The following is a 24,620-nucleotide window of genomic DNA, read 5'->3' on the forward strand; positions in this document are numbered from 1 at the left end:
GCAATCTCAGTGCCCGATCGCCCGCAGGCGATACGTTGCGTAGGGAATATTTGCTCTTCACTAGCTGCATAACTTTGTTTTGATGCTTCGCAAACGTCCGCACTTTCAGCGTAGGCTTTCGGAAAGTGCATGTCACGTTGAGAGCCACCTGTAAGCCCAAACGAGCTTGAAGAAGCACCATGTGTGGTTTGTCAATCAATGCCGCACTACTTCTCAAAGTCCACTTCTGTTGACAAGATTTGGATTCTTCCAGGTTGCCTACGCTGACTGTCACACAGGAGCCGTTCGCTCTTGCCACTCGACTTGTCGGAGCGTGGAATGCGCGGTCGAGTCATGTATCGACCGCCAACTGTCCGCAGCCCTTCACATGTGCCAAAACGATGGCACCCATGCCGCACTGGGAACGCAAGTGAAGGCCTCGGTGATGCTCGTCAGTCGTGGAGTCAACAACTCGATCACGCGAGCACTTAGGCCGTCACGATCACCGTATTGATCCTGGACCGCCTGGAATGCATCTAGCATCGTATCATGTGGACAGTAAGATGTCAACGAGGTTCATATCTGACGCTGACGCTGATCAGAAGACCTCTCCTGGTGTCTGAAGCGTCTACACTTGACCATGCTTTTCAGCAGATATTGTGGCCCATGCAGAGCCATGCATCAGTCAACTAGCACCACTTGAATACGGGCGCCCGACTCTTGACCATTTCGAGCCTTTCCACGATGACCTTCCTTGTTGCGCCTTCCCTCTCTGAAGTGGCTGCATAGCCAAGATCTCCGTCATCCTCGCTATTGTTCCTGGCGAAGCTAAGTGAGAAACGCCGCGACCGGGGCCGATTTGGCGAAGACATCCATTGCGTGCGGGGAACATCGAGTGATACGCGATGGCGATGATCGCCGGTTCGCGACCTGAAAGCTCCGGGACGTTGCGTGTCTGGCGATCGCATTGCTGCTGGAGACAGCTTCACCTCCTTGGTGGCCGTCTCTGATGGCTTTTGCGATTCATGAACATCTTGAGAAGAGTTCTGCCGCGATGTGTTGAAACGATTGGGAACGTGTATGGCTTCGTTCGGCAGGGACGATCCATATTGTTCCAGCAGCTTGCCATCTATTGTCGAGGCTGACGGATGCGCGGCGGAGATATCCATTTCTTCATCGTCCATCATGTCGATCGCAGGTGTACTACCATTTAGTGCATGACGTCTGTGTTCCTCCGCGTTCGCAGCAGCGGCTCTCATTCGCATCTCTTCGCTGGCGCGCGGCAATGGTACAGCGACGGGGATGTCGACCAGATCGTCCCAGACATGCACACGATTCCGTCGCGTAAGTTCCAGCGGCCCGTGATCAGGTGTCTTCAACGTCTCAACAACGTTCCAGGCTTGTCCCTTCATCACAGCCATCTGTCTTGCGAACATTTTCTCCTGAAAATCTGCATCGATCTCAAAACACTGACGGAGCTTCACTTGCGTCTCGCTCCACCAGGCCTTGGATGTCAGCAAGGGCAAGAAATGCTGTTTCGTTTTCTCCGAGAAAGGCCTTCCGATCAAGCCGACTGGAAGGAAGAGCCAGCCGAATGGGTAGCTTCGCCATGCATCGGGATGCTTCCACGGCCACGATAGCGAATTGTCAATTGCGCCGATTCTCGGAACAGCCCCTTCTCGCGCTTTGCTGGGAGATCTTGAGGCACTCATGCTCTCATTGCGCCTATGATAGCCATTGGTGTCTGTTTCACCATTCGCTTTCGGCGGCTCCTTGACTATTGTGGCTTTGTTGGTGTCCCGGTCAATTCGTATCATCCAGTTGTCTGAGCCTCGGTCTGTGTTGCGCATTACATAGTCCAATATCACCAGCTTTTCGAGTTCCTCTCGAAAGCTTTGCTGAAGCTCCTCGGTCCAGAATTCAGAATTTCTCCCCGCCTCGGCTGCATCGTCTTCTTCATCTTCTGTGTTGTACCCATCCGTTGTTGCTGTCGTAGGCCTGCTACTCGTCCTACTGCTCGGTCGGCACGTCTCGTCCCATCGCTTTCGGCGCTTCTTTCGTGATGGAGCATCTCGAAAGCTGGTATTGTTCAAATCTGGCCACGGATGTTCCTGGAAGAATTCCGTTGCTCCCTTGAAGCCCTTCAAAAACACCTGGAATGAGCCCAGCTTCTCTGGAAATGGCCTGCCTTTCCTGTAGTATGCTCTTCTGTCCATCCAGTCGTAGTGAAAGCTTTTACTGCTGAGTCCAACTACATCCGTGTAAGGCACAAGGTTCGTCCGTAACTGGCAGTCAAGCACATATGCTGCGGCTTCTGAAACGTAGCTCAGGTTGGGAATGAGCATTGCTCGTCCGAAGGCGAACGGGAACAAATTACGATGGATCCACTTTGTCCACTTGGGGTTCTTGCTGGCATACGGCTCTTCATCTTTGGGCTTGAAAACGCCAATTGTCTGCCCACCACTATTGCGTGCGAAATATGACCCGCTGCTTCCTTGAGCGATCAATTTTGGATGTAGGCCAAGCTCAATGGCAGTTCGCACCGATTCGACCAGGTCGTCGAACTCCAACTTTGAGAGTCGCTCGGTGTCGTCGCGCGCGTTTTCCAACGTCTCTTTCGTTGCGGGCCTGATCCAATCTGGTGCATGAAATACAGAATGATGTATCTCTAAATGTTCCTCTTCCGCGCTCTTTCCCTTCACTCTTCGCCGTTTGAAGCGGTCCTTGATCTCCTCTGCCCAGCGCTCCAGCCTCAGATTGATTGCCTTGATGTCCACTCCGCTGTTCGCTCGCCGCCGTCTGCCCGGTCTGGGTAGAGAAGAGCCATCGGGCATGCGCATGGAGCCGCGACGACCAGGCTGTATGGGCGCATATTGGGCACCTGGGGAAGAGACGACTGCCGGATCGACGAACGGGTCCTCGATATCGGAATACGCTTGCTCCTCCTCTTCTTCCTCTGCCTGCGCGATGCGGGCGTATCCCGAGGCCGCTGGACGTTTCGACGACATGTTCGAGCGATGAGAAGGGCCGTGAGATCAGTATGCAGCCTCAGACATCGAATTCGGCTAAGCCATGTTCGCGGTGGGTGGACGACGCGAAGTTGATGGCATGTCGATGCATCCAGGGACGAGAGTCAAGCCACAGTGACCAGGATTGAGCCACTCGCGGACCGCGGGCGGATGATCGACCAACGCGCGAGGGTGTTGTGTATAAGGAGGAGAAATTCGAAAGCACGGACGAATTTTCAGCTTCAGCTCACATTGCACCTCGAAGGACGCCCCTCCCTTTCTAAAGCCCCCCTTGGGGGGTTAGGGGGGCAACATAGTCGTTGCCCTGGGTGTTGCACTTTTTTTAATAACTTTATGCCTTACTGTTGTGTTAAAATCTCAAAATTCGCGTATTAGACTTAGAGACATTCGAAGACTTCTCAGAATCCGGGGCAGGCTTCTGATTGGGTAGGTGCGGCGAATCTCTCCTCCTTATACACAGCACCCGCGCGAGTTATAGGAGCCGCCAAATAATCTCCGCTTGTGCGCTGCAAATGAGGGAAGATGTCGTCAATATCCAATCAAAGCCTCGCTGATTCCGCGACTGCTCGGCGACGTGCTGCTACAGCGAGGTCGCAGCGCAACCGGCATTCGATCCGGGCACGAGGCTGTAGCTCGCGCCACAAGATGAATTTGAACACGGCAGCATTTCGAAGAGGGCAAGATATCAATCCGAAGGGCAACGACAAGTATGGCCTACACGCCAATACGCACGATGGCTGTGCCGCATTTCGGACACGTTGTACACGCTGCGAGAGCGCCATGGTTGATGCCAATGACAGAGAGCCGAATCGAGATGGACGCTCGGCTTGCCGTTGTGGCGCTACTGCACAACGCCTACGCCATAATCCCTGTTATCTTCAATGTTATCGAAAGCAGGTGTGACCCTTCGTTATTGCACTTTCTCCTATTGCAGTCGCTCGTATGCTACCCTCTCTTGCTTCTCCAACGACCTCTTCTTCATCAGCCCAAGAGCATTGCAGTCGATGAGCATTGGGGGTGCCATTGTCGCTTTTCCTACATACTTGTAATTCTAATAATTCTTGTGCTGGACCACGAATCTCGCCCACCTTTTGCGCACATCCTCTGCCGCTTTGGGAGTGAACGTACGGCATCAGCACGCTTTACGACAAGTCCATTCACACTGCCCCGCCCGCGAACGATCTCCCGCCGATTCAATGCTGCAATACGCTGTTCCCAACGCGTCGCAACCATTCCACAGACCGCCAGCTGTATTCGCCGAAGCCCCACGTCCACCGAGCGGCATTGCGCATCGCGAACATCACAGCACCGGCGCGAGTATACCTCGACCGCCTTCAACAGCGTCAACGCACTCGAGCTCGCATCCACGGCAGGCCTCGTTCAGCGGACGAATAGGGACGGACAACATTTCGTTGGCGACATTGGCATCGCTCGCAGCCAATGCGCCTGCTGCGGTAGTGAGCCACAGCGGTGACAGGTATGTGCATACCAATTCACAAGATCATGAGCGGCCTCATGGGCAAGAGCGAGAGCGCTGCGAAGCTCTGGCGGTGCTGGAGCAGGGATTCCACTGTTGCATCCCCACACTGCCGGCGTCTCGTTATCTCGGCCAAGACAGCAGGCACTGAACTAACGTCTTGCTCTTTCCACCCGCAGCACTCGATCGAACACTCCCGTCAGCACCGTGGCCATGAGCCAGAGCGCCCCCGCGACCGCGGGCTACGGCAACCAAAACGGATCCGGGGTGAGTTGCCAGCCAGCGCTGTTGTCGCCCATTCCCTCGCGCTGCGGTGCTAGTCGCTTCTTCTTCGCGCCTTATCGCCTATCTTTTCTCCGCAATTCGTCGCCCTCGACCAAAACTCAAATCGCCCAGCACCAAAGCAACCACGCATGTGTTCCTAGCTGACGTGACCGACAGCCTCCCATATGCGCCAACTGCCAGACCTCGACGACACCGCTGTGGCGGCGCGATGAATCCGGCTCCGTGCTGTGCAATGCCTGTGGACTTTTCCTCAAGCTGCACGGACGCCCTCGGCCTATCAGCTTGAAGACGGATGTCATCAAGAGCAGGAACCGCGTCAAGGCCTCGCAAGCAAAGAAGAGAGACAGCCATGGCGGAGAAAATGGCCTGCAACATATGTCCAATGGCTATCCCGCAGCGCATCCGGACCTCGCACATTTGCAGCATGCCGTACAGACGGGACACCAGCACGGACTGCCCATGGGCAGTGGCATAGTGGGACATGCCCACGACCAGCAGGCTCGGCCAGGCTCGCCCAACTCCATGGCGCGCAGTCAGACGCCCGGCCTGCACCAGCAACACAGGTGTGTCTTTCGCAAATTGCTTACTGCCGCATGCGTGCTAACCCAGCCTAGTAACCCCAACATCGCACCACAGCACATCTTCGACACAGTGTCCCTGCCCTCCGACACCTTTGCCAGCCCGTCATTACCACATCTCGCGCTCCAGCAAAACGGCCAGCAGAACGGCCAGTTGGAGCAGCCTTCGAATGTGCAAGATCTGCTCAGTCAGAACGTGACCCTGCGTACGCGGGTGAGCGAGTTGGAAGTCATCAACGACCTCTTCCGAGGCCGAGTAACAGAACTGGAGCAAAGCGAAAACCAAACGAAAGAACGAGAGCGAGCGCACGAGGAAGAGGCGCAGCGTCTCACTGCAGAGTTGGCCACTGCTCATGCACGCGCGGCGGAGCTTCAGCGTCAACTGGACGAGCTGCAGCAGACGCAAGCAGAGACGGCAGATGGCCCTGCGCGGAAGAAAACGAAAATGGAGAGCGAGAATGGAGTTGACGAGACTGGCCCTCAGGAGGACAGTGCACAGGCGGGAGGGCAGTAACAGTCATGCATTTCTCGTCGTTGAAGGAAACGACCTAATAAAAGTTGTTCTGTTGTTGTGGCCATGGCATCTGACCTGGCTTTTGTTCTGAAAGCTAGTTGTCTTCTGACGAAGGCACGGCCTGCACAATACCCCGGTGTTGACATAGCATGTTAATGAGATCGACTGAAATATTGTCGACGTGAGATGATGACATGTGTCTTTACACTTGACGGTTGAAAGCTCGGAGCGGTGCTTTAGCGGTGTTTATTCGATTCTTTCGCCGTTTCATACCAATCTCCATAGTGGCGACTGCAGAGTTGTGGCTCTTTCTCAAGTTGCAGGGCGCTGAGTCTCCTGGTCCTGCGGAAAAGAACAATGCGACTTTTCGCGAAAATATCGAAGCATTTGAAATCGCTCTGCACTGCCATCGCCCTACCTTGCAAGCTGGGAGCATTGAGCCATCTCGGCCTGCAAGAGATGGCGTGCTCTTCTCACAAAGCCGAACGTTCCAGTCATGAAGCTGCATTACAGCGTCCCTCTTTCCCAAATCGAGGAGCGCTTGAGATGGAGCTATAATCGCTGATATGTTTCCAAAAAGATTTCGGTATTGTAGGCGTGACTCTTCGCTGGATGAGGCGACCGAGACTTCCCGCCATTTCGACCAGTCAACGTTCCTCGAGGGCTCGTCACGTCTCGATTTGAGAGAGATCCCAGCTCGGCTTGGATCAGAAGAAATAGGCACAGAAGCCATCCGTCGAGGCCTCTGCTGTAATAAAAACCTGCCTGAATGCTGAGGAGCCCGCAACTGCTGAAACTCTTCGCCCATATTCATCGAGGACCTTGTAGTGTGGACTTTCTGGAGGCACAGGACTGAATGTCGGTGAATCCCACGCGTGATGGGAAGATCTAATTGTTGCTTGATGCTTCGCTGCCCGATGCGAATATTGAAATATGTGGAGCGCACATTGCTGCACATCATCATGGTGCCAAAGACCCCACAAAGCGCCACGCAGTGTCGCCCAAACGACCAAGCATTTCGACAATGCGTACCGCACCGTCTGCGCGGCGCATGTATAATGCTAGCACAGCAACGGCAATCGCAGCTCCGGCCCATCTGGCTGGGCGTCGGTACTTGCGACCCAATGCATATGTGCGCTGTTGAAGCTTGACCAGCATGTCGTGCCTGCGTATTTCTGCCGCATGTTTTTCATAGAGCTGTTCGCCTTCCGCCAGCGTTTGTGCGGCCAGCGCTTGGGGGTTGCGGGTCGTTTTGAGGACTGAATATGAGCTCACGCGGCTCCAAGCTCGGTTTGGGAGACGCTCGGGCGGGTATCGTTTGAAGAGTGTTCGTGTCTTGGAGATCAAGCCCTCGAGATCCAGTGGTTTGGGTAATTTGGAGAGAATGGAGTGGAGCATTTCCGGCTCATCGTGCTCAATATCCAGTAATTCTTTCTTTCGTGTCATGACGATCTGCACGAATAGGTCAGCATCTCTCAATCACATGCGTAGGAAGGAGCGGTGAGGCCTACTGCTGCAAACAAATATACCGGGACGACTGCTCCACTCGCCAGCAGATAGTCGAACAGTCGCACAATGTCTCCATAGCCTTCGATGTCGTGCGCGTATAGTGTTAATGTCGCAGCGAGAGCAAAGAACGGAGCAGGATGATAGGCACTCGACAAATGCTGATACAATTCCCGATCTGCGACATATAAGATGGCGGGGAGGAGTTGAAGATGTGATTGCGAAGCTGACATGGTCGGCAGCATGAAGTCGCGGATGCGAAGGAGCGAGAGCCGCGCAGCCGCCGGTTCCGCTGCGTCGGCGCCCAAGACCAGGAGGAGAACCTGCACGATATCGTGGTAGCCCTGGAAGTAACAGAGTACGGGGTGTCTTCGGAGGACTGCCGTGATGACATCCGAGAGCTCGTGTCTGCGTTGGTCTTTTTGCTTATCGGACTCATCTTGCTCGTGTTAGCTAAGAATTATACCTGGAAGGTCTTGACTTACTATCTGGGTAGTAGATGAATGAGCGATCTACGTCCAACTGCACTTGACCCTCTTCACGGTGACGCGGTAAATCGTGCCAGTCGGGTATGCTATTGGTGTCGTCGTGGCTTCCGAGTAACACCGGCCCTGGGAAAAGATCAGCGCATGGCCGAAATGTGAAGCAGGTTTTGGTGATACCTACAGGCAGTTCGCCTCACTTCATCTTCGATGAAGCCTCCTGGGGATGAGGCCAGCTCGGACAGGGCATCGAGATCATGTTCACGACATGCAGCCAGAATGCGAGTGACCTTCTCCTGGTCCTTGCTGGTTAGAGGTGTCGAGCTTCCAGAAGCTGGGATTGAGGGAGTCTCCGCATCGACGTCCTCATGCTCCATCTCTACCGGGCTATTATCCTGATTGTCCATTCTCGGCGTGGGTGGCACTGGGGTCCTGGTGCTGTAAGGACAGACGCGATGTACATCTTGTGTCCCCTGCGGCGCGTAGATGTCGCGTTTGTCACCGGTGCGACGTGGATCTGTGCGCCCGCTTCCACAGGCGCCGACGGTATGGTTGTGCAGCAGCGGTTGATCGAAGATCGGAAGGTGAAGTCATGTCGTGAACCCTGCCGGCGTTCAACGTGCGCACGGGGATGAGCGCCAAGGCAACCGCGTTCCGCTTGACACACACACGCCGCCGCACCACACCGCGACGCGATCAGCTCCCACGGCCATCGACCTCGTTCAAGCGTTCCATCTCGTACCGGGTCTTGCTCACGACTGACGAAATATGCGGGCGCGATCGGGCATCATCGTTCCAATCAGAATATTCGGCGATTGATGAATTCCCATCGAGCAACTTCACAGGACTCGCTTGTTGGCGACCATCCTGGTCTGGGGACCACAGCACGCAAAATCTGACTGATCACTTTCTGTGATTGCTCGACAGCAAGTCCACCTTTTTATTGCTACTGCAGACGCGCTGCACGTTGCTCGTCTTGCCGTGCATCGCCCGGATCACTGCATTGGCACCGCATGCTGACCACGTCGATGCCCAACGGGAGCAGTTCACGAGCGTCTCATAACACCAGGCACAGCACCAGGCCGTAGCTGCGGTGCGCGAGTGCAGGGTCATCGCATGTCTCCCGTCCGATCTGAAACCACGCGTCTACGAGCTGCCGCTGCTGTCCCGAGAAACGGTTTGTTTGTCCTCGGCTGGCCCCATTGAGAAATCACACGTTCGCGTGCGCCTACCGCGCAGGACTGACTGACTTCTCGCCCTCTCGGACACCTACAAGCAAGTCTGTAGGGCAGTCTTCGCGGCTGACGTCTGCGAGAAGCAGCCGTCCAACGTGGGTCGTTGAAGTGGTGAATCATCGTCAAGAGCTGCCACATCTGTCTGGTACAACGGAGTATGCATGACTGCCTCGCTTTACCAACCACGATCGCTGCATCCGCTCCAGGTACTCCTTTGAGCACATGTACCAGCCCCTCGCCACAGACTCGTTGCTCAAGCTTCACTCTGGTTCACCCAATACCTGATCTGGTATGTTCGCACGATGGAGACGAACGTTGTCGCGTCCAAACCGACTGTCGGCTTGTACACGAAGACAAATGTTCAAGGCTCTACAATCCAATTCATCTTGCATGCCCGCATTCGACATCGAAGACTGAACGATGTTGTGTTTGTAGGGGATACGTTCATTCACGTCAAGCAGGTTGGCCACGAGGGACATTTGCAGCACGTGGCATTTAAGAACGACTTTGATGCTCGCATACGCCATGCAGCGGTGTTCCGTCACGAAGACGATGACGATGACGAGGACTTCCTGATCAAATTGGAGAAGAACACCAGCTCTCTGGACGTTGCCGCCTTCCCACCGCAATCAATTGTCCTCACACTCGATTCAAATGATGTGGCATTCATGTTCCTGCGAGCGGACGAGGCCGGAAGATATTCATTCGTGCAAAGAGTCCTCCCGATGCCCACCTTCGACCGTATACTATACCAACCTGGCCAGTATCTTGCAATCGACGTACACTCTCGGGCTTTGGCAGTTGCTGCGCAGGAGAATGAAATCATCATATATGCTGCGAAGCCCAGAGACCAGATCCAGGATGAGATCAGGACTGGTGCCACCGACTGGTGTCCAGTATCAGCCCAGAGGCGACTGCATGTTCAAGGGGTGATTCAGCACATCGATTTTCTGGTGCCGCCCGCCGACGATATCGAACACATTGTCCTGCTCGTTGTCGTGCTAGAACGTGGGCTGATGAAGGCGGTCCGCATAGACTGGTATCGCGCCGCTGGACCTATCCAAGCTCAGATCCATCCTGGTCAAGCCCTCGAGTCGGCCAATACAGTTCCTACATTACTTATACCGCTTCAGGACGCTGCCTTCATCTTGATTGTGGGCAGCCAGCCCACGCTGTGGCGAGACATTCTGTCTGGGTCTATAGCGGGCACTCCTCTTGCTCCCGTCGATGAAATGGGGCTGTATCCAGGCAACTCTAGCATGCTTCCGGTGTGGACTAGTTGGGCAAAGCCACGTCGCAGCCAAGCAGCGAGATCTTTGCGGGATGTGGTATACCTCGTGCGCGAAGATGGACTTTTGCTGTATGTCACGATACCGAAGAGCCCTTCGCATGGCATCTCTCAAAGCATTGCTGGTAGTTTTGACTGCCATGTCGGTGCAGCTTTTGCATCGCTCGGAGATGAGGGCGACCCTGACGTGCTTTGCGTAGCTGGAGATACTAGCGGCGGCAAAGTTGTGTCCATCGGCAGCTGGCCGAGTGCCAGGAGGATCGAAGAGAGGAGCAGAATGGACACGATGAGCATGCAATTGATCGAGCTGCTTCCTAACTGGGCCTCGGTGACGGATACTATCACGTCGGATGCGCTATCCGGCCGCAATCGTGTGAAGGAAATCGACAGCATGTTCGTCACTTCTGGGCGGCAGCCGCACGGTGCGATCACAGAGCTTCGTCAAGGTATCGAAGCCAGCGCTCTTGCATTTCTTCCGCTGGAGGAACTGCAGACCGTATCGGCTATCTGGGTACTGCCAGATCTGGCCACAGGGTCGCTCATCATTGTGCTTTCCAGTCCCTTGGAAACGATGCTATTGAAGCTTGATGCAGAATTCGACTCACCAGAGGATGTCAGCGAATTTTCTGCATTTGACTTGGAGCAGAGGACTATCGCTGCCGTCATGACTCAAAACGATACGCTTGTGCAAGTGACACCCAAGACCATTTGTGCATCACAAGGACTACACCCAAACTTTGAAGACACATCAAAGCTCGTAATGGGTCACGACGATGAAATACTTTCTGCATGCACAGTGCCGGCGAGCGCTACAATTGTGGCCTCAATACGGCATGCGGATGCGTACGAGATTGCAGTATACAACATTGCTAGTGATGACGAGTGCAGCATCAAGCTCAGCTCAAAATTCACCTTGAGCATTGAGCCGCTCTGTGTGGCAGCCGCAGCAGTTGGGAATGACACAATTGTCCTGGCATCAACTGCGAAAGGTGAAATCGCATTGCTTTGCTTTGGCGATGACAAGCCAGAAAGCATCTTGCTCACCACAGAACTGCCTACGCCTGGTGGACAGCAGGTTGTGTGCGATCACTTATCGCTTTTGCAGGACAACGGTGCGTTCCTGGCTGCCTGTGGTTTACGCGATGGTACACTTGTCTCATACATTGTTCATCCGCAGGCAGACCAGCCCTTTGAGCATCTGCAAACACTGACGCTCGGAACGAGCACTGTCCGGCTAGCGACACTGCCCAGCGTTGCGTCGTCAGCTATTGCCATGACAGGAACCAGCACTTTGCTTGTGACCTGGAGTGCTACGCGGGGCGCACTCTCTACAGAGAACGTCTGGATCACAGACAAGTCACAGCCCGAACTCGCTCAAGACGCGGTCACTGCAGTCGCGCAGATGCCCCATGCACACTATCTGTCATCGGACGCTGTTGCCGAGAAGCTGCTTGTCATTTCTGGTCAAGAACTCATCGTGCTTCAGCTCGGTGACCAGCTTGCCACTGTCCCGAGACAGATACCCACGACCGGTACTCCCAATCGCTTGGTCTACGCTGACTCTATACGTCATCTCGTGTGCTCTGGCATTCACTATGATGTTCGTCCACATCCGTCAAGAGCGCAGGCTTCCTCCGACTACAGACGACAACTTTGGCCAGTGATTGATTTCATACCCACCAAGGGAACGAGATCTTCCTACACACATCACATGCAACCTGGCGAGAAGATCAATGCCATGCTCCCGTGGTCTTTCAAGCGAGGCGGTGAAAAGACCTACTCTTATATCCTAGTGGGTGGAAGCTATCGCAAGAAAAGTGGAATGAGAGGTGGCAAAGTCACGTTTTTGCAGCCCAAACTTCAGAGCTGGGAAGTTGTTGGTGTCGCAGAGACTCGACAAGTCAAATTCGATCAAGAGGTGACGGCTCTTGCCTTGTACGATGACACCACTTACATTGTTTGCGCCGGCAACAAAGTGCATATGTCCAAGCTTGACGTTGTGGAAATGAAGTGGGAAACATTTTGCCCAGCTTTCACGTTAGCAAGCCCCGGGGTCTACGTTACTGTTGAGCCTGCTGGCGATGACCTCAAAGCGATTGTGATCACGACTGCTGCTGATTCTGTGGTTGTCTTGTGCGTGACGATCAATCCGGAAGACGGGACAGCCGCTTTGCGGCCAGTATGTACTGGGCCGAGGGCGGATTACCTTCTCAGCCATCTTTGGCTTCCGAGCGCCAGTGATGCTGCAGTGAAGAGCACACCACTGGTCCTCACGGGTTCGAAATATGGACAGCTGATTGGCATGTCGATACCAAGCGGTGATGAAATCAAGGCCTCGGACTACGGACACCGATCAGCTTCATTACAGTTTGAAGCCCATCTGCCGCGATCACTCACGCGTCTTCGACCCAGTCCGCCTACAGCCCGCAAAGGTGAAAGACCAGCAGGCCTCGTTTCTGGCCGGATCCTTGGCTCAGCTACAGATGGCACCATACTCAGCATTGCAACAATAGACGATTCTACTTGGCGAAAATTGTTCTGGTTGCAACGACTGATCGAATGGAGTGACGCCTTATCTCCATTCTCGCACACAAGCCCGGCGTATACAGCAGGCGAGGACGCAATGCTCGGACAAAATCGAGCAGTTCCTATTGGATTTGGAAGCAGCGCTGCGGAAATCATGCTGCTTACGACGAATAGTCGGTTGGATGATATGCATATTGATGGAGATGTGCTGAAGAGAGTGTTGTGCGAGGGTGGAGTTGGGGAGGTCAGAAGATTGATGCACATGCTTGCTGAGGAAGATGTGAATGTGGGGAGCTGGATGGCTGAACATCTGGAAGATGAATTGGATGCGCTTGACGCCGTTGTGGAGTTGAGTAGGAAGATCGATGCGTGGTTATGAATGGGATGATATTGGGTCGGGAGATGGTGAGAATGGACGGCATGCACTTTACGCTGCTCTACGCTGCATACGATGGAATGCCACGATACCCAAAGCGAAATGAAAGCGATATGGAATATTGATAGCCTGTAAAGCGTACTTTCTCCGTTAGTGTGATTCCACGATGTTAGCTTGACCTTAAGCGCCGGTGCGCCGCAGCGACCTATCGGGACTCCAAGACTTCTCGGCGACGCTTCGAAGTGAATCTCAAACCCTCACCGCTCCGCAGAGAGACAGGGTGTCCCGTTCGCCCATGCGCTTGACTCCGACTATCATTGTGATGCCGAGATCTGCTAGAGATGTTCGACCCCATGAAGATATAGTCATGGGTCTCGTTGGTCGGATTCATGAGTTAATACTCCTTATCAGTTCTGTATTCTCCGCAGCATCGATGGCCCGAAAAAGCTGGGTCCGGGTTGGTGCATTGCCCTTGTAGTCGCATAATTCGTCGAGCTAGACAAAAGCATGTTTTACATGTTACTGAGCACTTTGCGAAGCCTGTGATTCTGCTTCTCAAACTTGATCTACCTGTCGATGATATATATCATCTTCAATGTCTGGATGAGCCGAAATCAGCAACATGTTAGCTCAGCTTGGTATGGTTAGTATCGTTAGTGGTATGAAAAATCTGGTAAGACATATCTTGTGCTCGAGCGTATCAATCTGCGCGCGACGATGTCATCGCAGAACTTGCTCAATTACCCGACGACCTATCATTGCCATATGGTAGACGTGGCCTACCACCACGTCGTTGGCCCCACCGTTTGGAGATTGCTCGCACTGCTCTTATAGCCTCTCACAACGTTCGCATCACCTACAATTCAATGGCTGAAAAGTTCTTCGTAGTGCCGTCAACGATACGAAAGACCTCCACTTGATGTAGGAAAATACATCGATCATTCAGGAGCCACTAAATCTTCCACCTCTTGATGATACCTGGAGCACGGGCAGATCTGCATCTCTTTGGACGTTAGAGATGCAGCACTGCAGATTCTCTCTGACTCTGGAAAGCGAGGTACTTCTCTGCTTCTCCGTACAGCCCAGCACGAAGACGCGCTCCCTTTGGAATAGCAGAAATCTGTGAAGGGTCTCCAGCGCAGTACGCATTTCTCTGAATGAGAACAGCGATCCCTGCTGTCAAATTTAAAGTCGTCGGGCACAACAGTTCTGAACGGCTTCTCGATGTCAGCATCCCCACCATGAGCAGTATTCTGAGGGTGTTCCACTTGGTGACGATGAGCCAGTGCCCAGTTGGAAACGGACAGAATCATATCGTGAGCAATCGCCGAAGACACGATCTGCTTTCATGACACTGTCGTCAAGGAGTTCTCCAGAATGGCGAGCTCTTCTATGCTTCGCAGGGTAGCGAAGAAGAGCGACAGCATCTAAGAGAGTTGTGGGAGACATGCCCCCTCAAGCTGGAGGCATCAATTGGAGACGTCGCTTTCTCCGTAGAAATGAGGATTTCTCAGCCATCTGAGGTGGCCAAGAAGCTGAACGGCGTCTTCTACACCTGCCTGAGTTGTGATCACGTCTACTGCAAGTGTGGTGAATTTGTCATCTGATGTGCAGAGCAATGCGGCGACCGCTTGGACGTTTGCGTTGTGTGTAGGAGGCGATTACAAGTGTGCTGAACTTGCCAGCAATTCCCGTATGCGTTGATTCTCAGCTATTCCGATGCTGGCTGCGACCGCCGAATGTTGTTAACGAAGTGGCACGAGTTCCATATCTTGCAAGTGCCGTTGGCATACTCGAAATGCTACCACGCCATCCATTGTGTTGGTGGCTACTGCCAGCCCCCTGGTGGTTGTTTGTGATTCTAGCAGTTTCTGTACTGCCGAGATCCGTCAAAGCAGTAGCCAGCCTTGCCGTCGTTGGAAGCGAAACATCCAGTTTGTGGGTTGTACAGCGTTGGCGTGCCACATTGCTGGCATGGCTCAGCATGACCATTACCACATCTCCACTGAAATCGAAGGAAGTAGGGTCAGCATATGACGGAGACCAATCTTGCAACGGAAGTTTTGTCTAACCAAGAAGGAATATTTGTCGCAAAAGTATCTACAGATGGAGGGCTCAAGTGTCAGTCGTGTTTGACCGTGTTCAGATCCTGAAGCATGCGGAAGAGCTCACCCGTTAGGACCACCTTCGATATCGTAACAGCTCTCCTTTTGAGTATTTGCAAATTTCGATTCTACGAGATCAAGGCCTTGGGGCGTGGGGTTTGCCGCAGCGAGAATGGTGACACTCGCGATAAGAATAGAGGTCGTGGAGAAATGCATCGTATGAGGAGTCGTGGTGGGCTTAGTATGAATGTGGCCAGATGAGCAATGGCAACTCCACTGGGTGGGTGCTATCGGCTTTATACCGTATCGTTTGTCGTGACGAGAGACCAAGGATCAAGCGTTCTGACATGCACGCGGAGATTGTAGATTCTCCTATGTTTCTGACTTGTCGGCCCCAGTATCATTTAATCATATGCTGGGGAAATGTCATGGACCAATCACCAACAAGTCCAGGTTGTCGCACAACGCGACAAAGACGAATTCAGGACATTCGTGCCAGTCTGCGCCGAAATACAGTTCTCCTGCTCGTTTGATAGCAATCTCATTCTTCACCGGGCCCCTGTCGAAAGGTCTTGGAAAGATGTGCCCAAGCAACTTGCGCCCTTGAGCCAGACCGATGAGCCGCTGTCTGACCTGCAAATCGCAGGTATGATCTGAATCTAATTTGTACGCATGGTGTTCGGTAGGCGCGTAAATCGAGCAGGAAAATGACCACTCGATCGTCCTGACATGATCCCTTCGACGGGCACAGTGGCGCACACCGTGGTCGTGATCATATGCAAACCGTACTTGGAGGCCAGTGCAAGCCCGGCTTTGGCTAGAACCTATTCAGGTGTAATGCTAGGTGGCACTACGGGACGACAAGACTGATTGTCTGTATGGCATACCGAATTCCGAGGTCTGCAAAGGGATGACCGTCTGGGGGCGTGGTGTGGACAACTCCATCTCCAATCTTCGAAATTGCAAGCCTCGTCAGACTCGAAGGAGGTTGAATGCCTCGGCGTGTACTCCTGAATTGGGACTCTCGCAGGGAAGATAGTGGGCGCGTTCGAAGTTTGAGTTAGGACTTACTCATGGCTAAGCATGGGATACAGGACAAATTGGAGCGCCAATTGACCGTCATCGTAACGGATGTGCATGATATAAGGGGTGGCTGCGGGAAGTCAGTTCTAAGGTAGGCCGACCAGGACTCCCACTTGCATACCTTTCCGGAAAGCCACTCTTTGCCTGTCATATCGGCCTGATTACTAAATCGAGTCCTAGTTCCAATGTCGAGCTCAATGCACAGCGCATACCGTCGAGCCCGTTGTGGCATCCGGGGGCGACATTTGAGACACGTAGGTCAAACAGGCCTCCTAGATCGAACTGGGTAGGTTCTCAGTAGCTCGGATCGCTCTCGTGCAAATCTTCGTTCTCAGGTGCGTATCAGGGCGGTCAGGACGTCGAGGCCCATTGCAGTGAGAGCTGGCATGATCAATATTTGGAGGATGCTTGACAGGCTCCGACGGTGAGAAGGGATTGTCGCGATGAAGACGCTGTGGAGGAAAGAACAGGTTGCGCGAGAGATGTCGGACTGGATGTGATCGGTACCCCTGCCACTCAGCCCTACGGGCGCCACACCAGCCCCACATCTATCCGTTGCTTGCTTCCTCTCGTTGATTTCCGTGACGGCACTCACTGGCACCCACCACCACGACTGCGACAAACCACCTCCGCCGCCTCCTCTACGTCCAACCGCTCTCCCGCCACCGCTCGCTACTCCGGCGACTGCCCCAATGCAGGCTCGTGCTCCACCGAGCTTGTCCGTCATCACCGCCCAAATGCCGGATCGCTGAAGGAGCCGCACACCCCTCCATCACTTCCCCCACGGCGCCGACACACGCGCCGTGCTGAACATGGCCGCCATGGAGCGGCGAAGAAAGCGTATGCATGGGTGGCTTTGCCTACAGCGGGGAGTAGACTAACGTCGCGAAGGAGATTTAAAAGAACAGAATGTACGAGCATGGAATGGAGACAGAGGTAGGCGCGCGAACTGCTACGAACGGGCGCGCAATCGCGGAGACTGACGACGATGTCCGCTCAGATGTGTTCGAGGTACAGAGCTCGCTGGACTCGAATATGAAGAAGAACACAGCATTCATCAAGCGTCTCCGCACCGCCATTACCGCCGCCAACACGTCCACGTTTGTCCACGAGGTCCGAACCCTGTCGCTGCACAAATACCTCACCGAGATCATTTCGGCTTGTTATGAGGGCTTGACGAAGCTCAAAGTTGCTGCAGACATCGCTGCTGGAGTGGAGATCATCAGCGCGTTGCACCAGAGATTCGGTCCGGAAGAGTTCACTGCGTATCTGGGATGGTATCTGGGCCGCGGTTTGGCTACACCAGACAAGGCACAGCTCAAGGCGCTGGCTCCGGAAGTGCGTGAGAGAGAAGAGAAAGATCGTATCACGAGGCAGCGAACATTGCTACGGGTCGCAACCGAGCTATGGCTAGTAGGTGCACTCAAGAGCCTGGAGGACATCGCCCAACCGGCCGAAGCAGGAAAGGCGGGCAAGGGCACAGAAGCAGGCGCTAAGCCCAAAGTCAACGGAGCGAGACCAGATGCCGCTGACCCAGAGCCTTTCCCCTTGGAAGTGCTCAAGGACATGCTGGGTCATGATCGCGAACATGTCAATCTGCCGCTGGTCGTGCTGTTCGTGAAGACATTTGCGTGGGACATTCTTGGATCAAAGCACGGCAAGAGCGAGGGTCGCCAAAAGGTTACTGATGACGGCGCAGTGAGTAGCACAAACGGTAATTTCGACTCCGCAACTTCCACCGAGCACGATGACGGATCCTCGCCTGATCCTCCAATGACACCTCCCGAGCTGCAGCAGCGATTCCGAAACATTCTTCAACGATATTTTGACGATGTCAAGGCCCACATCCTCCGCGACCAGCAGCGCCTGGCAGCACAGGGAAAGCGCAATGCAGAGGCATATGTCAAATCGGGCGAGGTCTTTGAGGATCGCCAGTCGAGCCACGAGAAAGCTCAGAAAGCGCAAGAGAAACTCGTATCCAGTGCGCAGACCCTGGCTGAGGTTTTGGGTGCTGAGATGCCTGACTTGTCCGAGAAGGACAGCAGCAACGCTGGGTTCGAAAGCAGCATTGGCCTGGTAAAGACAGGCGAGTATCTGCGCGGTCAGGCCGAAGGCGCCGGAATTTGGGAAGACGAGGACGAACGTCGCTTCTACGAGAATTTGGTGGACCTAAAAGACAGAGTGCCTGGTATTCTCTTGGAAGACGGCAAGAAGAAGAAAGCAGACAACGACGAGCAAGTCGGGAAGAAGATAGAGGACACCGCAGATGTCAAGGAAAAGCCTGCTGAGAGCGACGAGACGTCCACCGCGATTGCGAACAAGACCGTCGGAGCTCAAGTCGACGCACTTCTCGCCCGCCTGCACGAGCTTTCTACCAAAGATCAAGTCGACCAACTGGCCATCGACTTCTGCTTCTTGAACTCAAAGGCTTCGCGCAACCGCCTAATCAAGGCTATCGAGGAAGTTCCCAAGGGTCGCACTGATCTACTCCCGCTTTACGCACGCCTGATCAGCACACTCGGCCGCCACCTACAGGATGTCCCTGATGCGATCATCAAATATCTGGACGACGAGTTCCGAAGCCTGCAGCGCCGCAAGTCCAAAGACTTCCTCGGTCAGGTTCGCATGATCAACATGCGGTACATTGCGGAACTCACCAAGTTCGGCGTGGTGCCCGAGCATGTCATCTTCCACTGTCTCAAAGTCAGCCTTGACGACTTTTCCAGAATGAACATCGAGATTATAGCAAATCTCCTTGAGAATTGTGGAAGATATCTTCTGCGCAACCCAGAGACATCGCCACGTATGGTGTCCTTTTTGGAGACTCTGCAGCGCAAGAAGTCGGCACAGCACTTGGGCCAGCAAGAACGCATGCTCATCGAGAACGCGGTGTATTACGTCAACCCTCCTGAACGCGCCGCCATCCAGCAGAAAGAGCGCACCCCTCTGGACCTATTTGTGCGAAAGCTTGTCTACACGGATCTTAGCAAGAAGACGCTCGACAAAGTGATCAAGCAGATTCGCAAGCTACATTGGGAAGAGAGTGAGGTTGTGGAGATTCTCCGTAAGATCTTCGTCAAGCCCGGAAAGATTCGGTTTGGCAACATCTACCTGCTTGCGATGATGCTCGCTGCGCTGTATCGCTTCCACACCGATTTTGCGGTCACTGTATTGGACGAACTCCTGGAGCGCATCACCGTCGGTCTTGAGATTAACGACTTCAAATTCAACCAACGTAGGATTGCCGAAGCGAAGTACCTGGGAGAGCTGTACATGTACCGCGTTATCGACTCGGCGCTTGTATTCGATACCCTGTACAAGATCCTCAACTATGGACACGCAAGCTACGCTCAGCCTGGCGAAGTATGCATGATGGATCTGCCGGACGACTACTTCCGCATCCGACTGGCTTGTGCATTGCTTGAGACTTGTGGGCATTGCTTCGAGAAAGGCGCTGCCAAGAAGAAGCTGGACTTCTACCTCTCATTTTTGCAGTACTACATCAATGTCAAGGACCCACTGCCGATGGACATTGAGTTCGTGGTTCAGGATACCTACAACCATCTCCGGCCTCAGTGGAAGCTGGTCCTCAACGATATACAGGAAGCTTCCCGGGTCTTTGGCGAGGCCTGCAAGCAGAATTACCAGGACACCGCATCTGGCAAGACTGCCGAGCCTGAAGAGCCAGAGGCGGAAGTGAATCTTTCTGATGACGAGCGCCGCGATGGTGATGAAAATGCAGCTGATGGAGATGCGACGCACTCTGGCAGTGATGATGACAAGGCACAAGGTGATGATGACGACGCACGAGCTAATGAGCAATCTGACGAGGAAGAGCACATTGTGGTGACTCGACCCGAAGATCACAGAGATCCAGAAGCAGACGCCGAATTTGACCGCGAACTCGCCAAACTCATGGCTGAGAGTGTCGACTCTCGCAAGTTCGAACGCAAAACGATGTTCGATGTCCCGCTTCCCATGCGTCGTACGGTGCGTGATGCCACCATCAATGCTGCTGAAGGCAGTGGAGACGAGGCAACAGCGCAACCACAGACCAATGGTGCGGGCACGATGAAGTTTGCGCTCCTCAGTAAGAAGGGCAACCGTCAACAGGTAAGCCTACGGATTACATCCCACAGCAAGCTCCCGCTAATCATGCATAGACACGATCGATCGATATGCCTTCAGACTCTGCATTTGCAGTTGCCATGCGCTCGCAGCAGGAAGCTGAACGCGCGGAGCAGCAGCGTATCAAGAACCTGGTTCTCAACTACGATTTGACGAACGACCAGGAAGATGGTGAATTACCCAGTTTTCATTATGTCCAAGCTTCAGACAAGAGCGTTCGCCTCGTCGGTACTGGCTCGCTCAACAAGAGGGGCCCGCAGCAGAATGGTCGACTTCAACATACGACTGTCAGTGGCGGCGACGAGAAGATCGGAGCTTCGTCTCCAGAAGCGAAGCAGCAAATCATTCGACAAGACTCATTCACTGACGAGACAGGCGCCTTCGAATCCCTCCACAACGGCCCGCGATACGACAAATCGGGCAATACGCGCTCGAAGCAACGCGCACGAAAGTTGCAGCTTGGAGACATTGATTGGTACGGACGCTCTGCCCCTGCTTGTTCAGTTGCTTCGGAGCGTCGTGAGGGGCAGCACAGTCTCGACGAATACGTTGTCGACAGCAAGTCGAAGCGCGGTCGTCGCTCTGGCGCTTGCCCTATTCGTGACAGAGCTCACAAGCAGCCTCACGCTGCACAAGGCTGACCGGTGGTCATCACCGCTTGCAGGACATAACGAGATTGGTAGGGGACGCTTGACGTCCAATACGAACAACCCTCCACACGACCACTTAATGATGCAATGGTTACGCATCACTTCTTGCCTTTGGGAGCATGACAAACAGACTACTGCTGTCATTACCCAGCCGTCGATGACGAGTCGAAGCAGGATCGCCGTTGTTGACAGTCCCGAGTGTCTCGATACAAGAAAGCTATTCGGCTCTGCGTCGAGACGACCAATACCTGCGCGATGTGCAGGACGACGCAATGCGATCACGTCGAAGAAGGGAAGAGAGTGGAAGTTCGTGCCCACTCTAGCTCGAATGGGGACGTGGAGAGCATGAATGGAGCACTGAGAGGATCCCGAACGCACACGAATCATACTTCAGATGGGACAGTATACGCGCGTGGGAGAGGAAGGATAGAATGATTTGGCGAGATCGGAGAGAACACTAGCTGCAGTCGCTCATTAAGACATCTCCTTGGGTCGATCCATGAATGACTTTCACTGACACTTCTGAGAAACAAGGTATGTTCGTACAGGTAACTGACTGAACTCGAATAGGCACAGCCCATCCTTGGACATAGGCTCTCTGCTCCACGACATTGCTCCCCGGAAACCGATGAACACCATAACACCTTGCTTTCCGTTCGTCGCATCGATACTTCGTTAAGCGTCACAATATTCTACCAGGTCACAGTCTCCCCAGGTCGCTTCTCGTCATGTGCACCTCCTTTCATCCAAGCTCACCAATTCCTGCATTATTGTTGTCTACTGCGCCGCAGCAGTAGAATGATAACCATGTCCCTCGACCGATCCGGCATTCGCGAGCGTCTGTTGCATCATCTCTCGCTTGTAATCGTTCTTGTTGAAGCTCTGGACTCGGTCGAGATTGGGACGTGGGCTGTTGGATCCTTGTTGATGTTCGTGGTCGTCTGAGGTTTGGGTTGAGGCGAGCTGTGGGAAGAAGTCAGACGGGCACAATGATGGGATGAGTGTGGAGGTGAAGTGGAATGGACGGGGACTCACGGCTTTTTCATAATTATTTGTCACGCGACGTTTCAGGACGCCGGGTTGCTTTGCGGCGTCTTCGTGATCGTAGCTTGAGGCGGAGGGAGTTTCGGTGGGTTTTTGATCGGTGACGAGGGAGCGGGTTGCCTATCAATCAGAGCTATCAGAGTGTGTCGTTTTGAGGTTGACGTGAGGTGGTACCATTGTGCTTGGCTTTTGGTAGCTGTAAGGATGAGTCTCAGAGGTTGGAGAAGACATGTTGATAAACTATTTGCAAGATCGTTGTCTGGTCACGGGAGCCCTGGCAGTAGCTTGCCGACTTGCAAGCGTCGTGTGACCTGGGATGGAGGACCGAAGGACTGGATTTGGTCAATGCAGTATGGAGAGTTTTAGAGCTTCGGTGAACTGTCAAAATGAAGATGATTCTGCGAATACATATCTACTGAAGAGCTCCTTCTATACAGTGGCAATGGTTGCACAGTTGGTCCCTACCTTATTACGTAGCTGGTGCTCAACGGAAAGAAGGTCGGCGTTGATCTTGCCTGTGACGAGCTGTCTCTTGCTCGCCATGGGCAGTTGTAAGCAGCAGGTGCTGGGCGAGGTGAGGGGAGGAGGTAGGGAGAGCTCTGGACGACATGAATGTACAGAAAAGGGTCTGGACAATCGCGTGCAGGGTCATGCTGGGAAGCGCTGATCACCGTTCGAGCGCTGCAGACAGTGGTGCGAGTCCGACACCGACATGTCAGCGGCAGGGAAAGGAGGGACTCTGGCGCGCGTCATGCGAGTGTGCACATGCGAAATCAGGCGGGTTTGCACACCGGCACGCCATGTGAGAGAGAAGCAGGCCGATGCCGATGCTCGGGCAACGTCAGCAGCACCAGCAGAAACGTTTGCTTGGCCCCAACGGCTGCACTCTGCCACAGCCTCCACCAACACCCGAACCTCCTCTTCACAACGTCGACACAGCCGGTGAAGCTGGCCTCATGCACTCCACCTAAGCACACGCGGGCACGACCGCGCGGTGCATCAAGCCTCAACCGGAGCTCGCACGCTCATCTTGCGCGGATCAGGTAAGGCGTTCTGGTGCAACAAGCCGTCCTCCGCCTACCAACGGCCAGGCTAGAAGGTTTTCCACAGAGGCTGTACAGCGCTCACTCTATCCTCCTGCACCCTCTGCATCTTCGACACATTCACTGTCCTCTGCCCCATAAAGCCCTCGTCGTTCGCTACTTCGCCGCCGCTGTGGGAATGCGAGCACTCACACCACCTCGTCTTTCGCGACATGAGACGGCGCATCTGCTGCCATCATGATCTATCCTCCATCTCCGGCTCTCAGTGCCTGCGATTCCCTGGACGGCATTGATGACCTGGACGCTTTCCTGGCCGCTCAAGGACGACTCTCCCACTTTCCAACACCACCGACCAAGAATCAGCCTCGAGTTGAGGTTGTCGAGTTACCGCCTGATGACGACGACAAGGCACTAGAAGACTCGCTTGTCTGCACAGATCCCATCGCAAATGCATTTGCGCGTGGAGCAGCGATCGGAATCGAAGCCAGTCCACAAGATGCCGATGCCATTCATTCTATCCTTGTGCGCGCCGACCTGCCTCTCGAAGTGGTTGCCACAGCCTTCAACATGATCTCGGCCCTGCGGATGAGCTCGAGCTCGAGCAGCCTCGCCGGCTATTCTCCGGGGCTTCTGACTGTAGCTGCCCTCAGCCTCGTGGTGTCGTATACCGATGATCATGCTCCCTTGCCTGCGTGGTACTCGCGATATGTCTGCAGGCATGCCCATTCACCACAGCGGATCAACAGTACAGCCTTGGAGGTTCTCTCTGCATTGGACTGGCACATTCACATGTTCACGACACAGGAAGCATACGGGCGCGCTCTCACCGCGTTCTGCAGCTCGACAGTCATCGAGCCTGCATATGAACCAGAGCATGGTGTCGATTTGGATCAAACAGCTCTTGGACTGGATGTGGCGCCATTGAAGCTCGTGACATCGCACACTTCCATCGCCCGCTTCGAGCATGGCAACATTACGCCTGACGACACGCCGCCTTGTTCGGCTTGCGACGACACATTGGTACAGCCGCAATTCCTGCGACTGCTCTGAGGCATCACGATTGGAACGGATTATGGCATATGGCGGGGTACGGGCACTGGCATTGGCATTGGCATGGATATTGGTGTTTTGACATTGCGTGTCAGCATTTGCACATGGCATCTCATGATATTCCTTCAAGCGAGCGCTATATGGATTTTAATAGCATGGAGTAGTCGGTATGGTCATCAACATGAACGTTGAGGTTGCACGAGTCAGTGCGCACCAACCTTTTATTACCATTCTCAGCCATT

General features: G+C 54.0%; 7 protein-coding genes across 7 annotated transcripts; 4 read left to right on the forward strand and 3 right to left on the reverse strand.

The window, feature by feature from the left end:
• Positions 1–668: 668 nt before the first annotated feature.
• Positions 669–2,987, reverse strand: RHO25_005588 (uncharacterized protein; the record flags this gene model as incomplete). Its single annotated transcript, XM_023596477.2, has 1 exon — positions 669–2,987. One exon carries the CDS (start codon positions 2,985–2,987, stop codon positions 669–671), a length of 2,319 nt encoding a protein of 772 aa, XP_023456658.1.
• A 1,217-nt stretch (positions 2,988–4,204) lies between these two features.
• Positions 4,205–5,862, forward strand: RHO25_005589 (uncharacterized protein; the record flags this gene model as incomplete). Its single annotated transcript, XM_023596478.2, has 4 exons — positions 4,205–4,485; positions 4,665–4,752; positions 4,927–5,333; positions 5,385–5,862. The coding sequence occupies 4 exons, from the start codon at positions 4,205–4,207 to the stop codon at positions 5,860–5,862; spliced, it is 1,254 nt and encodes a 417-aa protein (XP_023457933.1).
• A 960-nt stretch (positions 5,863–6,822) lies between these two features.
• RHO25_005590 (uncharacterized protein) lies at positions 6,823–8,257 on the reverse strand (the record flags this gene model as incomplete). The annotated part of the gene is made up of 4 exons (XM_023596479.2): positions 6,823–7,314; positions 7,374–7,807; positions 7,854–7,979; positions 8,035–8,257. The coding sequence occupies 4 exons, from the start codon at positions 8,255–8,257 to the stop codon at positions 6,823–6,825; spliced, it is 1,275 nt and encodes a 424-aa protein (XP_023456657.1).
• A 1,130-nt stretch (positions 8,258–9,387) lies between these two features.
• Positions 9,388–13,278, forward strand: RHO25_005591 (uncharacterized protein; the record flags this gene model as incomplete). Its single annotated transcript, XM_023596480.2, has 1 exon — positions 9,388–13,278. The coding sequence occupies one exon, from the start codon at positions 9,388–9,390 to the stop codon at positions 13,276–13,278; it is 3,891 nt and encodes a 1,296-aa protein (XP_023457930.1).
• A 4,006-nt stretch (positions 13,279–17,284) lies between these two features.
• Positions 17,285–21,262, forward strand: RHO25_005592 (uncharacterized protein; the record flags this gene model as incomplete). Its single annotated transcript, XM_023596482.2, has 6 exons — positions 17,285–17,303; positions 17,355–17,399; positions 17,464–20,576; positions 20,627–20,762; positions 20,967–21,066; positions 21,256–21,262. 6 exons carry the CDS (start codon positions 17,285–17,287, stop codon positions 21,260–21,262), a joined length of 3,420 nt encoding a protein of 1,139 aa, XP_023456656.2.
• Positions 21,263–22,018: 756 nt separating this feature from the next.
• Positions 22,019–22,516, reverse strand: RHO25_005593 (uncharacterized protein; the record flags this gene model as incomplete). Its single annotated transcript, XM_023596483.2, has 3 exons — positions 22,019–22,204; positions 22,277–22,405; positions 22,460–22,516. The coding sequence occupies 3 exons, from the start codon at positions 22,514–22,516 to the stop codon at positions 22,019–22,021; spliced, it is 372 nt and encodes a 123-aa protein (XP_023457480.1).
• Positions 22,517–23,565: 1,049 nt separating this feature from the next.
• Positions 23,566–24,378, forward strand: RHO25_005594 (uncharacterized protein; the record flags this gene model as incomplete). Its single annotated transcript, XM_023596484.2, has 1 exon — positions 23,566–24,378. The coding sequence occupies one exon, from the start codon at positions 23,566–23,568 to the stop codon at positions 24,376–24,378; it is 813 nt and encodes a 270-aa protein (XP_023457479.1).
• Between the last annotated feature and the right edge of the window lie 242 nt (positions 24,379–24,620).

Source organism: Cercospora beticola, chromosome 3 (genome assembly GCF_033473495.1).
Source record: "Cercospora beticola chromosome 3, complete sequence".
Lineage (NCBI taxonomy): Eukaryota > Fungi > Ascomycota > Dothideomycetes > Mycosphaerellales > Mycosphaerellaceae > Cercospora > Cercospora beticola.